Raw genomic sequence first — 17392 nt, forward strand, 5'->3', positions numbered from 1 at the left:
ATATTTTATACATATATATACATATAGTCTAGCTATTAAGTATTTTAGTTTATTGAGTTGAAATTTATGTACCATAAAATTCATCGAAATATATAAATCAGTGATTTAAGTACATTTAGAGTTGTGCAATCATTACTACTACTTAATTTTAGAGAACATTCTCCTATCACCACTGCCAAAATAAAAAAAAAACTCATGCCTATTCACAGTCACTCCTACTTCTACTTCTCTCATTAATTAACCTTTTGTCTCTACAAATTTATCTTTCCTTTTTATGTTAGTAAAATCACACAATATATGGTCATCTGCATCTCATTTCTTCCATTTGTCACATTCTTTGGGGTTTACCCATGGTGTAGCATGTTTCAATATTCTGTCCCTTTTTATTGCTGAATGGTATTCCATGGGATGGGTATGCCATATGCTGCTTACCTGTCCGTTCAGCAGTTTCTACTTTACTGCTATTATGAATAATAGTGCTACAAATATTAATGTACAAATTTTGTGTAGACATGTTTTTAGTTTTCTTGAATACATTCCCAAAAGTGAAACTACTGGATATAGTAATTCAATCTCTAGTGTTCTGAGAAATTTGTTTCCAAAGTACCTCCATCATTTCATATTTCCAACAGCAATGCGTGGATTTGCATTCATATCCTCATCAATATATGTCTCTTATCAGGGGGTTACATGCTTCTTTTATCACATGTATAGGTGCTTCTATTCAGAAGATGCCTAAAAGGCAGATTCTTGGATCATATTTTATTCCCATTTTCAATTTATTTGATATAACCAAACTATCTCAGAAGTGTGTAACCCAATTTACGTACAATACACTTGTCATATACGATACTGTGTGACTTGTTCATCTTTGCTAATCTGAATTAAAAAGGCATTTTTAAAAAATTACATTTCACTGATTAGAAGTACAGTGAACTATGTTTTCATATATCAATTGATCAACTGAATTTCATTTTCAGAGTATAGCTATTCATATTTTTTCCTATGGTTTTCTTTCCTTTTTCATTTTTTGTCTCTCTTTGTTGGCTTATAAAATGTTCCTTCTTAGTCATCTGTTTTACGGACTGAAAATGTTTCCTGCCAATACTTCATTCTTGGGAATTCTCAACATTGTCTTAAAGAGTTGCTCCACACTGAAACATTTCTGTCCTGTCAATCTGACTCACAGGCTCCCTGATTTCTACTGTCAAAGAATTTATTCAACCAGAGTACTTTGTATTGGTTTCCTGGAAGCCCTATCAGATATACATACAAATAAAGAAGTATCCTAGCTTCCTTTTCTGAGAGCATATGCAAACCAGAATCTTCTTTAGTGTCTGTACCAGTCCAGGTGATGAGTTGAAAAAAATTAAAAAGAAAAGAATTGACACTAATTATTATAAACAGAAAATAAATTTATTAGGTGAGTATATAAAAAATAAATAGATAACAAGTCTGGAAAACTAACTTAAGGGAGGAATTGCAGGGGGCAAGACATAGTTCAGATGCAGTCCACTGAGACATTGTGCACTGTGAAATGGAAACTTACCTGTAACACCATCTCTACCAGTAACAGTCTCAATTTCACAAAAATAATCACAATTTCATATTGTGTTTTTGAGTCAAGCTCATAAAACTAACTTGCAGTATTAGTTTTTCATTAAGGCATTGTTTTTAATGTACTAACAAGTAAGCCTGGACTTGAAGTGCACACTTGTAATTATTTCCAAGGACACAGTCTTCTCTACCACCAAGCAAAATTAATTTGGTGGTATTTTTCACAATCTTGTATTAGAAATAAATACAACAATTGTAAATACTACTTGTTACATTACTTAGTGCCAACAGACATTTTTTACAGTAATTTTCAGATATACCTAAATTGCTATGACAATATGTAAAACAAGTATCTCTCTCAAAAATATCTCAGATCTACCCTCTTTTGCCTATCAAAGAAACTACACACATTTACTCATCAAGTATTCTGAGTGCTCATTATTTGGCAAGTACCATGTAATATAGTAGATTTCGGTAATGAGCAAAAGACTGGGTTGTGAAGTGTTGCATGATTCTATGAAAACAACAGCAGACCTTATGGAAAGATCAGAAAAGGCCTTCCTCAAGTATAACGAATAGAATGGTTAACTTGGCAAAAAGGAAGGAGGTAAAGAGACTTCCAAAAAATGAAAAATGAAAAAGATACAAGTAAAGAGTACCTCTTCAATAACCCATACTAGTGCAAGATATTACTATATCTCTTAATCAACAAATAGCACACAAAATAATTTTGATTTACTTTTGAACTAACCCAATATATTTTTTCCACAGGAGATTGGCTGATTTGATCAAAGTGATAAAAAAATTATTAGATCTTAGTAAACATGAACTAGTAGTACAGAAAGATCCATTTTGTTTGGGGCATATTTCTAAATACTAGGATTTCTGATATTAAAGTCTATAATATTATCAGTGCAGCTATAATGATAACATCCTATTGTGCCTTAAAAAGTATCACAAAGAGTAATCAGAAGGAAACCATACAAGATAAACGGGCTAATTTATAATAGGCATTACACTAAAAACAGATTTTATTCCATATAGTGGCACACCATAAAGATAATTTTAAACCACCAGTTTTTCTTACCAGACTTGGAAGATTGACTGTGAAAACTTAAGGCAGGAGGATTGGCAAAAAAATCGGTATGGATATCCTGAAAGGGAATTAAACTACTAGTAAAGAAATTACAAATAAGGGGGAAACTGTTGACAAGGCTCAATCATCAGGGAGAGGTAGAAGACAAGGAAAATGAAACAATCTAGGATGAATCCTAGATTTCTGATTTACGTGACTATAGAAATTCACCTTTTTTACCAAAATAGGAAATAAAGAATTTGGGAAAAGGGAACTTCTTAAATTTGAATCTCAGAGAATCGCATCCAGTAAAAATTAGGCCCAGAGTTCAGAGAGAGGTATTCCTTAGTCATAAAGACAAAAAATAATACAAGAGCAATATTTAGAATAAATAGTAGATAACTCACTTGGAGGAAACACTAGGAAAGAAACACTGTAACAGTGCTAGCAAACCTTTTAGAGCTTTCAATGATAACAAATAGGCCACTGCAGCATGCATGCCATAGGTTCACCATCTCTGCTATACAGTATGGGAAAAAAAACGCTTAAAACAGAAAGAATTCTAGGATTACTGATGATGTATGCCAGAGGAATATAACTCACCCTAATAGTTCTGAAGTGTTTATAACAGCTCTGCATTTAACTATATGCTCAGGTTTATCTTCTCTAAGCCCTAGCTTTCTTCCTAGAAACAATGATAACAACAGTAAATACTATATACAGTTATTTTGAGAAATAAATGATACAGAACAAACCAAGCCCAAAGTTAGCAGTAGAAAGAATATAACAAAGAACAGGAATAAATCAAAAAATATTAGAAAAACAATAGAAAGGATCAAAACAAAAATAAGAGTGGGTCTTTTGATAAACAAATGTGATAAGCTCTTAGCTGCACTAAGCAAAGAGAGAATATAAAATAAAATCAGAAATTAAAGAGGAGACCTTCCAACTGGTAACAGAAATACAAAAGATCGTAACAGAGTACTACATACAATTTTATGCCAACAAATGAGACAATCTAGAAAGAAAAGTGGATAATTTCTGAGAAACTTTCACCTTTCAGGGAAGGCCATTTTTCTATAGATGGGGTGGGAGCTGAATACAGCGGGGGGTAGTGGTATGGGGGGATGTAGATGTTTGTGGTTGTTTCTAGATGATACAAGGGAGCTGAGCAAGCAACCTAGATCCCTGGCAGGTGCATGGGCAGTTCCCAGCAGGGCTCTCACTCATCCTAGGCTGTACTGTGAGGTTGGGGAAAAGCTGTAAATACAAAACTTGGCCAGCTCCCTGGCCTGGTCTTTACCTCCTTCCGTGCAGCCAGGTTCCTAACAGCTCAGAGACCTAGTGAGATTTTGTCTCTAAAAAAGAAAAACAGATTAAAACTATCGGAGCTGAAGCTCAGAGCTCCAGAGATTCAATCCCCTGTACCAGAAATAAAACTCAGGACCAGATGTCTGCATAGCTGAATTCTACATTTATGGCTTGTGTCTAGATTTGCCACTCCAGAGGTGGTTGGATCTAGAGTGTGTGACACTAGGTTTAAGGGTGTGTGATTATTAAATCAGTTCACTGATTGGCTGGAATTATCTATGGTGTGGATAATGGGAAGGCCCATCTTGGGTTTGGGTGGCACCACCCAAAGGACAGGTAGCCTGGGTGGATATAAATGGACAGAAATAAGGCAGGCCAGCTGCTGCTTCTTATTGCTTTGCTGCCTTCTGCCTACCATGAACTATTTCTCCTCTGTGATCCCCCTTTTCCACGTCACCCTGCTTTGGAGCCAGCCAACTATGAACTGAAATCTGCACAAACTGTGAGCTATAATAAACCTTTCTACTTTTAACTTTAGGTATTGGGTATTTGCCTCAACAACAAGAAAAGTAACTTAGACATCTACTAAACATTTAAAAATTTAATATCAATCCTTCTCAAAGTCTTCCAAAAACCTGAACAGAACATAATACTTCCCAAATCACCCTGCCACCAAATCCAAAGACACTACAGGAAAAAAAAAAAAAACTCCAATTCTGTATCACTAATGAACACAGACGGCAAAAATCCTTAACACTAGCAAATCATATTCAACACTTCATTAAAAGTCACTCACTGTGATCAAATGGGATTTACCCTGGGGAAACTGGTTCAATGTATATAAAAGCAATAAATGTGCTTAATGACAGTAACAAAATGAAGGACAAAAATCATATGATCATTTCAACAAAGGCAGAAAAACCATTTGACAAAATTCAGCATCCTTTCATGATAAAACTCACCCAATTAGGTTTAGGAGTATTCCTTAATGAAATAAAAGGCCATATATAACAATAAAACAGCTAATGTGTTCAATAGTGTGGGAGACCAGAGGAAAACTAAGGCCTAATTTTCTTCCTCTGTGAGCACAAAGGACAAAAACATCATGCAGGGGTGATGGTACATTGTAGGGTCTAGGGAAAGTTTATATAGCTGAAATTGAGTTGTTTACCTGAGCATGCACTAATGGACAACATGAGACAGATGAATCTTGCATTACTTTAATTGCTTGTACCCATGTCTGGGTGAATAAAAGGACAAGCCAAAGACTCTAGGCTCCCCTGCCTACTAGAGGCAAGACCCTCAACCCCACCTGGCTGCCCCCATGCTCTGTGTCCCTTTGTCATTCATTCTTCTTTGCCCCCTGGTCAGAGGAACAAACAAGGACCAGGACTACATCACTACAAATGCTGCCTTGGACAGAGAAAACTCAGAGGAGTGGGCTGGCTCCTCACAAGTGACATGTGGGCAGGGACTTGACACTAGGCCAGACCTGGCTGGTTTGCTACACAATAGTGAAAAGCTGAAAACATTTTCTCTAAGGTGAAAAATAAGGATATCCACTCTCATCACTTCCATTCAACATAAGACTTGAAGTTTTACTCAGAGCAATTAGCCAAGAGAGAGAAATAAAAGACATCCAAATAGAAAAGGATAAAGTCAAAATGTTTCTATGTGCAGGCAACACCTTATATAGATAATGGTAAAGACTCCACCAAAAAATTGTTAAAATTGATAAGTAAATTCAGTGCAACTGAAAGACACAAAATCAACTTAAGAAAATGAGTAGCATTTCTATATACTAACAAGGAATCATCTAAAAAGAATTAAGAAAATAATCCCACTTATAATAACATGAAACACTTAAAAATTTAACCAAGTAAGCAAAGATCTCTCTATTTCAATCTGTATACTATAAACTACATTCATTAAACCTTTGATGGATTTCTAGGATTCCCCCATCTTTTGATTCTCAGTAATCGTCAGGTTATTAATACAAATCAGCTTTATAAGTCAACTATCTTTGATACTTTTCTCTCCTTGCTGAGATAAAATACTCAGCACCCAAAATTAAGAAAAGGTTTATTTAGCTCACAGTTTATAGAGGTTTCAGTCCATAATCAACAGGCTCCAAGGCAAGGTGGCATGGCACAGGGGCAAGAGTTCAAGGCAGCAGAAGACAGCAAAAGCAAGAGCAAAAGGGGGAAAGGAAACCTCTTTTCCTTCCTTATATTGTAAGCCAACTACTCCTGTTCCAGGGCAGGTGTAGCACTCACACCATCTCCATTCCCTCCTCTTGCACAGGATGAGGCTGGTTACAAGGTAAGAACCCTGGCTCCCTGCTGAGTCACTTAGTTAAATTTCTCAAGTTGACACAATGTACCAACCATTAAATCAACACAGCATTAATTCCAGCAGGTTAACTTTCCATTTCTATTTGTAGATGGACTAGCACATTGTTAAAAATGAGCCTAACCAATACAGATAATGGTTGGGAATTCCCCTTAAAAGCAATAACTACTATTTATTGATCATCTTTTGAGGACCAAGAGAAACAGTATGTGACTTTTACACCTCACAACTAGGAACTATCTCCATTTTACAGAGTTAAATACTCTGATACCTATTACTGCTTCTTTGAGTACAATTTTATCAGTTTTTATCTCTCTGTGTGAGCTACACATAAGGTCAGTAATATTAAATGCCCAAATAAATAACCTTAGTTCTCCTGAATAGCTAGCTTCTAAATTATTAAATTTAGTTAAACTGGAGGAGGCAGACCAATTTAATTCCTTTCTCAATTAGATAAATTTATATTTGCTGATAATTAAAATTGTACCTCCATAGAAAATAAGTATCTATTTCCATTCAACTATGCAGGCATAAAAGAAGACACACATATTTAAACTGAGGTATTATAGTATTACAGACTATATAATCAAGACACTACTTTGTCTTTGTATACACACTATTAATTGAAAACTCATGCAACTAAAACATATTGAATACACTGCCCTTTCATTTGAAAATTAAAGATGAATATTTTTTAAAATACTTAACTAAGATTTGTATAGAATTTTTAAATAGGCATTATAGTTATTAGGCTAAAATCAGCTGATTTTTCAACAGAACAATGGAAAACAAAACACTGAAACACTGTCAAAAGTGTTTACAGAGAAGAATTCTCAACCAAGAATGTACTGTACTTACAATGTTATAACAAATAGACAATAATTCATCACCAGAACACCTTCACTAAAAGAAATATGTAACATTCCTTAAGTTTAAGCCATATACAGTAATTGGAGAAATCCCTATAGGAATGCATGAAGGAATGAATGCACAAAAAGAATAAATATGTGGATAATTATAAAATAAACAATGATAACAAAGAGCAATCATAATAATGCATGATGGAGTTTTAAATACATGTAGAATTAATATGCATGAAAATAAAACCACGTAAGATGAGAGGATGTCTAATGGAATTACAGTGGTTTATTACAACCTCTATAAAGACCTTATCTGAGAAGTAATTATTTTATATTACACTTATTAAGTCAAGGATACATACTGTTGTGTCTAAGAAAGCTAAGAGGAGTAATTATTAATAAGCAAGTACAAAGGATGCTTAGAATACTAAAAATCATCTGATTACTTTAAAAGCAAGAAAAGAAAGGAAGGACAAAATAGGCAGGACAGAAAATCCCCATGGTATATATAAAACCAAATATATTTAAATAGTTTATACTATTCAAATTGGACAATAAAGATCATTAGATTTGAAATTAGAAAAATCTCAATTATTCAAGGGACATTCCTTAAAGATAAGTATTGAACAGTCAAAAGTAGAATATTAAGAAAAGTATGCTATACAAATTCTCATAAGAATGACAGTTTTGGTATTCTAATATGTGACTAAGAAAATAAGCATTTAAGAGACAAAGGGAGCATTAAATAAGGAGAAAAATATACTTTTGAAATATTTAAAATAAGCATAATTTGACATTTTCAAAGGAAATATAGATGAATCCACAGTGAGCGACTTTAAATATTTCTGTATAACAAAAATATAAAAAGGAAATAATCATCAATATGGATAAAGAATACTAATTAATACATCTCGTCTTAAATTTGTCTTAACTTGGGTAGTGTGTGTTTAGTGGATAAGGAGAGTGAGGAAGAAAGGGAGAGAACATTATAGGCAAAAAAAAGTAGAATATACATTCTTTTCAAAGTATATGGAGCATCTATCACAAATAACAGTGTAATTATAGGGTGCACCAAAGCAAGCCATAATAATATCAAAGGACTGAAAAATCATTCAAACCATGTTCTCAGCATAATAAAATTAAATTAGAAAACTTCAAATATCTATAAACTAAATGTTTTAGCCATTAGTCAAAGAGAAAAATCAAAATAGAAATTAGAACTGAAACATTTTGGCAAGCCAAATTCACTGTTTCCCAAAAAGGATAATAGTTTAAACCAAGCTGGGTTTACTCTAGGTAGGCAATATTGGGTTTAACATTCAAAACCCACAGATATAGGAAACAACATTTGATAAAATTACCTATTCTCAATTATATTATCTATATTTATATTATATATATATATTAGAAATGACTCCCCTTAATCAGATAAAAGATATCTTAAAGTTTTTCACCTAATGCCAAAATACTGAAAGCTTTTTAAGTAACACCAGAACTAAGACAAGGATGCCTGTTATCATTACTGCAATATACCACTATACTGAAAATCTTAACCAGTGTAATAAGGCAAAGTAAAAACCTATAGCGATTGAAAGGGGCAAAAATTCACTGTCAAAATCAGAGAATAGTGTAGTCTGATTTTCATTTGCATTTTAAATGTCCCTCAAAGGTCAATCTGTTAAAGGTTTGGTTACCAGCCTGTGTCACTACCAGAATTGGCTTAGAAGAAAGAAGTTAGGTTCTCATTCAGTGTATTTGATTTCTTTTTAATACTACTAATTACACAGTTATCACACCTCCTTCAGCCTTTACACATGGTAACTTTCAGACCAAAACATAAGTGTTTTCAATAGATCTACTCTACTTTTTTGCTCTGATTCTCAATATAAATCTGACAAAAAGCAGCCAGCAGTGCCCATGCAACAGTCTGAATGTTGAGATATCTTGAAATTTCCTCCACCTTGTCAATTAGTTCAAAGCTTTTAAATTAACCTTCCATGAAGTTTCAAGACACGGGTAAATGTAGACAAGTTCCTTGCAAGAATGTAACATGCATAGTCTCTAGTCAAATTTCCAATGGAGTCTCCATTTGGACCCTCCTGAGCCTGGCCTTTTCTGTCTGCATTCCTATTAGCATATTGGCCTTTTGAGGTCAAGCAAGAATTCCCCATCAATCTTTGCTTACAGCATTCAAGGATTTGTCTAGGCCATATCTCTAAACCATTCCAAAGTCGACCTCCAAACTAAATCTAAAAGACTTCTGAACCACACAGTCTGGCACAGTCACAGCAACAACCCCATTTTTCTGGTACCGATTTTCTGTATTAGTCACCTTTTTGTTGCTAGGATCAAATATCTGACACTCACAACTAAATAAAGAGGTTTAATTTGACTGATAGTTTCAGAGGTTTCAGTTTAGTGTCCATTTTTCTGGTACCAATTTTCTGTATTAGTCAACTTTTTGTTGCTGGGACCAAACATCTCACACCCACAACAAAATAGAGGAGAGGTTTAATTTGGTTCATGGATTCAGAGGTTTTGGTTCATGGTTGGTTGGCTCAACATCAGAGAGAGAAACATCACAACAAAAGGGTGCTTTGGAGCCAAGCTATGCATTTCATAGTGGTCAAGAAGCAGAAAAGGATGGAGTAAGTGTCAGCAAGAAATATACTTTCTAATACATGCCTTCAGGAATCAACTTCCAACTAAGCCCCACCTCCTAATAACTTTCTGCCATGAACATCAGTACGTTAATCCACTGATAAGCATAGTGTCTTTATGATCCAATCACTTCTGCAGGAGTTGCTTAGTCTTAGTCAAAATGACAATTAAGCTTTAGTTGCCACAGTGTACGTGTGTGTGCATATAAAAACATATTCACCAAATACATATTCATGAAAATACATGCATTCACCAAAACTCACATAGAAGAGTATTCATAATATTATTCATAAATGTCACAAACTCAAACAATTCTAATTTCTATCACAAATAGAATAAATACAACTTCTACACTCAAGTAATGGTATACTCAACTATTATTTGAAAATTAGTAAGTTACTACTATCATAAAAACATATGAAAACCTCACAAATATGCTAAAAGCAAGAATCTAGCAGAAAGGAATACATGGTGTGCTGTTCCTCATCATGTAGTCTAACACTGATTGGGTAACGCAGAACAGAAACATTTAGGGTATCAGCAATATTCTATTTCTTGATATGGGTGATACTTTACATGAGTCTTTATCAACTCAACCTATACAATTATGATCTTTGAAAACTTTTGAAATGTACATTATATTTACATTAAGATATTTTTACTTAAACTTACTACATGTCTCACAGTTCTACTTCACAAAACATTAGAAAGTAGATCTTAAAAATCAAAACCTATCCTTTTACCTCCACTGTAGTTTGAACTTTTGTCATAGAAATCACAGGGAGAAATTTGAAGTGTTCAGTCACTGTTGCCTTTAAGTACAGTGAAGATTACAGATAAAGTCACTGAAAACTACAGATAAAGTCATTAAAATGTTTGCTTCTCATGCTAAAATTGAATGAGTAACAGAACAAGAAGTTTAAAACCAACCATAAAGAAAACCAAGAGATTAAGTCAAAGAACCTTAAGAAGATGTTTTGAGGATAGATTCCTATTTATTAAAATAGCCTGTGCACATAACACACTTTGGCATTTTTAAATGTTTTTATATTCTTAATACAACTTAATGTTAAATACTTCAATATTAACAGGCAGGCAACAACTTTCCAACATGTTGTATTCTAAAATCTGGGCTGTGTAAAGTCGTGAGTTCAATTCCTAGTACCAAAAATAATTAATTAATTAAAAATAAACACTGGGCTGTGATAAATTTAGATTGAGTCCTCTGTATCTTGATTATAAGTAGATACTGTATAGCAGGAAAAAAAAAAAAAAAAGAACCCTCTTCTTCCTTTTTCCCCTGGTCTCATGTATTAACCAAGTCACACTAAAAGTACCAGCCTGGCTACCAAAGTCAGTTGAATTTGAAATCACCCAAAATGAACGCAGGCATGGCTTAGCGTACAAAGACGTGACAGGTGCCAAAGTTTTTTGACGAATAAGAAGTGAGCAAGAGATTAGAAGCCCCTAGTCTGGAGAACAAGATGGTATAACTGACTGATAATAGGCCTCAAAAGGTGGATTTTTCAAAAGGATGAGAGCACGATAGTTTTTTTTTTTGTAACCCAGTGTCTCCCTTCCTGCCTGAGGCCAATCTTCTCCCAATTAAAAGTGATATAACTTATATTTATAAGTGTCAAACTAGTCTGTGCTAATAGGAGGAGGAAAAGCGATATCCTCTTATCAGGTAAGTCAGCTATTATCCCTAAACTATACATATATTCTGAAGAACGTTCCTCTAACTGGGAGTGGAATGCTTCTAAAAAGTAGAGTTGAACAGAATTTTTCTATCCATTTATCCAAGACTTTAGCTTGTACCATAACACAACCCAAGAATTGTATTACATTCTGGTGATTAAAACACTAAACAAGCAGATATAGTTTCCTGTGCCACATATCATACTGTGTAGTCGAGGAAAGAGCTGAGAAAGAAATGCGGCATAAGTGTTACAATTACAGATGTAAAAATTTCTGAAATGAATTCACTACTTCAGATATTATGTATTTACTCCAAAACTTCTATGTTCATTTTTACACTGCTATCAATCTCTGGCACCTACGCTACCACTGTACTCATTATGGTGAATATCTGTATCCATTTTAGGTACAGGAATCAAATTTTATTTTTGGGCTAGGGATATAGCTCAGCAGCACAGTGCCTGCTGGGCAACCCCAAGGTCCTGAGTTCTATTCCCAGTACCAAAAAAACAAACAAAATCTTACTTTTATATGCATCTAGGGACTAGCAGACTGCCTGACACAAAACAGGCACTACATAAAGTACTGATTGACAAGGACCAAAGAACTGAACAATGAATGAGTGATGAATGTTTTCTGTGTCACTGAATTGAAGACTGACTTATTTAGTGATCTAAAAACTAAATTCTGAAGTGGAACTTAAACTTTTCTTCATTTTAATCTTTCAAGATTCCTACTCAATCAAGAAACTGAGCTGGAATTAGGTAAATTATCAGTGTACCTAGCTACTATAAAACAGCTAGGTATTTCGTATACTAGTATATCTCTCAAGTTTGTGGCTTATACACAATAGTCTCCTGCTGCTATATGATAGTTTACTTAAGAAAAATGCACTGCAGAACTCATTTTACAAAGCTGGACCCTAAACCAATCAAATCTTAAATAGTCTCTCTAATTTTCTGAGGACAAAGTCCAGATTGAAAAGGCACATTTGCCAAATACGAAAGGTTTAGATGCAACAGTTACCTTATAAGATTAAAAAAATAAGTGAAATCACCAAGACAATCAACATATGAACTGCAGACAAGAGTGAACACAACATAAACCTATGGCCATAAAGCCTAGGACTTAAACCTTGTTACAGCAAAAGATATGGCATCTACATTGGGTTTTAAAAGGCAGAGCTAATTTCAATTATGCTAGTTCTTTAATTCTATTAGTGTATTTGTCTTTAAAATAATTCAAATTTTGATTAATAATCTACTTAGATACAAGAGGAGTACTGAATGTAATTTATATCATAACAGAAAGTTGAAAAACAAATTACTACAGAAAATATCCTATATTGTACTTCCTGTAACATTATAATTGGGTCTTTATATATCCAAATCTTTCCCTCAACTATGAACTACATGAAGGTAACTCTTTCCCTATCCCATACACTAAAAATACACTAAACGCAACTTGAGCTATACCTCCAAATCAAGGGAAACAATTTATCATTTGCATAATAGTAGCAAACAATATTAGCAAGAAAATTATCTATTTTAGGAATATTGATGATTACTTTGAAAGATGTATGGATACTAGAGGAACTATAAAACTTACCAAAAGTGTTTTTGAAGAACATCAAAATTGTCTAGCATTTTAAACTGTTAAAATACTACCTCAATTTATAATCGCTGATGTTTTCACCTTTGAACATAAGTGATGACTAATCAGTTAAATATATTCTCAAAGTCCAGTTCAAACCCACATACTTCCTTTCATTTACACTACAACTCCTTGTATTAAGTCTTTAAGAATAGTATATGGGTTCTAGTGTATGAAGTTTTGGTGAACAATTCAAACTTTTTTCATCCTATTCCACTTGTTTTACATATTTTGTGTAGCCCCAATTTTTCCAGATTGAAGAGTTCTATTTTTTTATTCTATCCTCATACAGTATTCTTCCCACTTTCCTACTCACATAAACTGCCCCTACATTTTCTCTGATTCTGCTACATGGAAAATACAACTACATCGATGCTAAGGTATAAAGTAGAATACTTTATTAGCCAACATTTAGATGGTTCCTTTACCTGTAATAGAATATAAGAATATCTTCAAAGATCAGTACAGTGATTCATAAATTTATTTCTTAGGGCACAACTTTGAGACTCTCATTCTTTAAGCAGGTTAAAATTTTTCCGTAAATATATTATCTCATATTTATGAGCTCATATTGAAGCCAACTGCAACACTTTAAGTATATATATTTAAATAAATATATTTATATAAAATGAGAAAACACAAGTAGCAATGGAGGCTTTAAGTACATAAAATTAATTCCACATGGTTATTTTTGAAATTTTACTATGTTGAATTTGAAAAGAGTTTCAAGGTAATTTCATCATTTCGCAGATGATCAAAATGAATGCAGAAAATGGTACAGGAAAAATAATCTTTCTCATTTAAGATATTTAATATTAAAATAAAGTCATTACTGAAAGCAACCAAAATGTGTGATAACTGATAATAAACTAAAACAAAGTCTAAGCTATTCCATGAAACTTAGAACTTGCTTTTTCCATTGGATATACAGACTGTTTAGCATAGTGGTTTGAAATTGAGGTTTTGAGATTAGGTTGCCTAAATTCAAATAATGCTCTTTGACCTACTAGCTTTACAGCCTTTTTTGGGGGTGAGGGCTGATTTCCGGCAGCAGGAACCGAACTCACGACCTTGCACTTGCCAGGCAGGCACTGTGCCGCTGAGCTAAATCCCCAGCCCCCTACAGCCTTAAATAAATTAAACTCTTCAAAGAAATAACTGAGGTACTTCACCAAGCTGGAAAGATTATGTAGAATAATGCACATGAAGCAATTGGAGAACCAAGCACATTATTAGTTCTGAAAAAATTTTAGTTAGGAAACTTGTCTTTTTGTTGAACATAATCTATTGGTCACTTTCTTTGGTTAATTTCTATTTCCCTTCAGGCTCCTGAAACACAGATTCTCTGGAAAAACAATCAAAGACTATTATGTAACCCTTAGGCTCCAGGGTGGCTTTATCACTTGCAATCATGGGAGAATCTACCTCCAAAATTCTAACAACATTTCTCACCCATAAGCCCCAATACCTTTTCCATGAATGTGCAGTACAAGGCCCCATAGGCAGTCTGTAGACCTAATAATTTTTAAAAGAAAATTAAAACTTCTCTCCAGTTAAAAGAATTGCACGTGTTTTCGGTGTTGGTGACTACTCGTGAGTAAAAAGTAAGAGGCAGAGTAAGTAAAACAACCTTGGATGACAAGGGTTTACAATATCTCAGAATTGAACTGTCATGTTTTTTCTAAAAGTTTATACTTCTTTGCTTCTATATATTAGGCGATATTTAACTCCATTCAAATTTGAAAGGCACTGATTTTCAAGAGTAACTTTTAAACCACATAGAACAGGTATGGTGAAAGTCGTTCTCTTAACTCTAACCACTACAATAATGTGTGAGCAACATCAATACAGTATCCTAGCTTGCTACACGAGAACAGGTATCCAAACTAATATTATCTCCAGAAACTGTGGAGATGAGAATGGAGTTTTCCTGGTTTTTACATCTTAGCCCAGGAAATCGTCACATGTATTAGAGAAGCTGGTTTGAATACAGTACAATACAGACACCAGATAGTTAAAGTCAACCAAACCCCTTCTCAATGATCTCTATTCTTGTGGAGTATTTTATTCTTCTAGAGTATTTTTAGAACTAAGCTCTATAATCACCTGTCTGCGAGACATCGCCCTAAACAAACCTTAAATCTTAATCAACTTGGCATTTTTAAACCAATTCTTTAAACATTTCCCTACTGATAATTTTCAGAGTTCTAAGTTCACTTTCATACCGTTAACAGTGAAACATTTGCCTTTAACTGTTACATGGACATCTCTCTCTCACACTAGATGGTTAACTTTTTTAAGCTTCTGCTTACAAAATGCCTACTTGCAACTAAAACACTTGGTAAATATTTTGAAAGTACATGTATAGATTATTTAGTGATGCAAAATGGAGTCAAGGTAACAGACTTGTTCCTTACTCTGTCATTAACAGTATGATCTCACTTACAGTTTCTTCAGAAGTCACACACATTGGCTTTGAAATGGAATGACTACACAGGCTGATCTCTGGGATCACTTATATTTCTTAGTTTATTCTAAGTGTCCACTGAAATTATAAACATTGTATAGGACAACACGTGCAGATGAAAATCACGGACATGATTCAATTACCAAACACTTTTATAACACAATTAGCACAAGTTTTATCTTTAACAGACCGTTAACAGGGAAATGATAATTTGTCAGATACAAATAATTCTGCATTCTTTACAGTTTTGTACAGTTGGTTACAACATGTGAGCAATTAAAAATAAGTTCTACTTCTACCTTGGCTTTTAAAACTCTCTATATCACATACTTAGGCAATTTTATTAATAGTTTGTATAATAGTTCATCACACTTTTCTGGAGATCGTAAAAATTAACAAATCTTACTGGCGACATACATACCATAATCTGATCTCATTATTCACATTAAACAAAATGAATGACCAAATCTTACTTGATCCTATTACAGTTAAAAGCTACTTTCTTCAAGCTAATTTATAAAATTAGCCTTATTCTTTTACAGAGAAATATTATTTACATGAACTTGAGTAAATTACCAGGTTCACTTCTATTACTGAGATGTCATTTACTCCTGGTGATATACAACAAACAGCAAATACTGTCATTTAGTCATTCTGAATTACAAAATCAAATCTGATTCTTACAAAGGCAAACCATTTTCTTTCACAACCATTCTGTTACATATGTATCTGTGTGTTTACATATAAAACCATACAGAAACTCGACTTTTATTTCTTTTTTTTTTACTGCTGGATGTAAACTGTAGAATGCCCACGCTTTCAGCTTTCTGAAGAAATCAACCGTGTTCTGGAAGCACTTCCAACTCCAAAAGACTTTTAAGTTTTACAGGCAATCACAGCAGATTCTCGCTTGTCTACAGAAAAGTCAAACCTGCTTCGCTTTTTTCTATAATGGATATAGGTGCAGTTGGGCTTATGTTTTCATCCCAAATCTGAGGAGAAGCAAGATCGCTAAGACTCGGGATTAACCTCACCTGCAGACTGGAGCAGCCCTCGCCTTGTGAGAAGACTGGGCTGGACTCAAGTGATGGAGGGAGAAGAGCCAACTTCACCCACATCACTACCTGTAGCTCCAAGAGGGGATCGGGTATTGGGGGTGGAACAAAAGAGGTGTGCGGGAACAAGGGACTTCTCTCGCAGGACCATATTTGGGGAAGTGTTCCAGACTGCGCGGTCCTGCTCGCTCCAGCGCCAAAGGGACTCGCCGGCCGGACCGCTCGGGCCTCGCTCCCTGCGTGCCGCCGGGCGCCGGGGCAGGGGAGGGCGGGGGCGGGGAGGAAGGCGGCGGGCCCGGGCCCCGAGCGCTCTCCAGGGCCGCTGTAGGCCCGGCCCGTGCCCGCGGCTTCGGGGGCTCCGACCCGGAGGGGCGCTCGGATCTATCCCCGCCCGGCGGGAACCCAGACCCAGCCCTCGACTCACCGCTCTCCACCTCGCTGCCTTTCTTGGCGGTCGCCGCGTTCCCCATGACGGGGCGATGGCAAGAAGGGGTCAGGGAGGGGAATGGGGGGGCCGGGGCCGTCCCCGCCGCTCCACAGTCCGCGGCAACTCCCGCTTCTGCACTGCTCGGAGCGAAGAGTGCGCCCGGCTCCGCGAGCGGGAGTCCGCGCGGGAAGACCGGGCCGGATCCGAGCCAAGGGCTTCGGCGAAGTCCCAGGCAGTGGCAGCGGTAGTAGCGGCGGCGGCGGCGGCGGCGAGCAG

General features: G+C 35.4%; 1 protein-coding gene and 1 pseudogene across 1 annotated transcript in view; one reads left to right on the forward strand and one right to left on the reverse strand.

Moving 5' to 3' along the window:
• Prkacb (protein kinase, cAMP-dependent, catalytic, beta) overlaps positions 1-17392 on the reverse strand; it is a gene marked incomplete at its 5' end in the record, with an annotated part of 117513 nt that extends 100121 nt beyond the window's left edge. Inside the window, 1 exon segment of the mRNA XM_005385166.2 lies at positions 17114-17392. Within this exon segment, the coding sequence (XP_005385223.1) occupies positions 17114-17159 (46 nt within the window).
• LOC102028434 overlaps positions 17169-17392 on the forward strand; it is a 14979-nt pseudogene continuing 14755 nt past the window's right edge.

This window comes from Chinchilla lanigera, unplaced genomic scaffold (assembly GCF_000276665.1).
Source record: "Chinchilla lanigera isolate Chin_1 unplaced genomic scaffold, ChiLan1.0 scaffold00022, whole genome shotgun sequence".
NCBI lineage: Eukaryota > Metazoa > Chordata > Mammalia > Rodentia > Chinchillidae > Chinchilla > Chinchilla lanigera.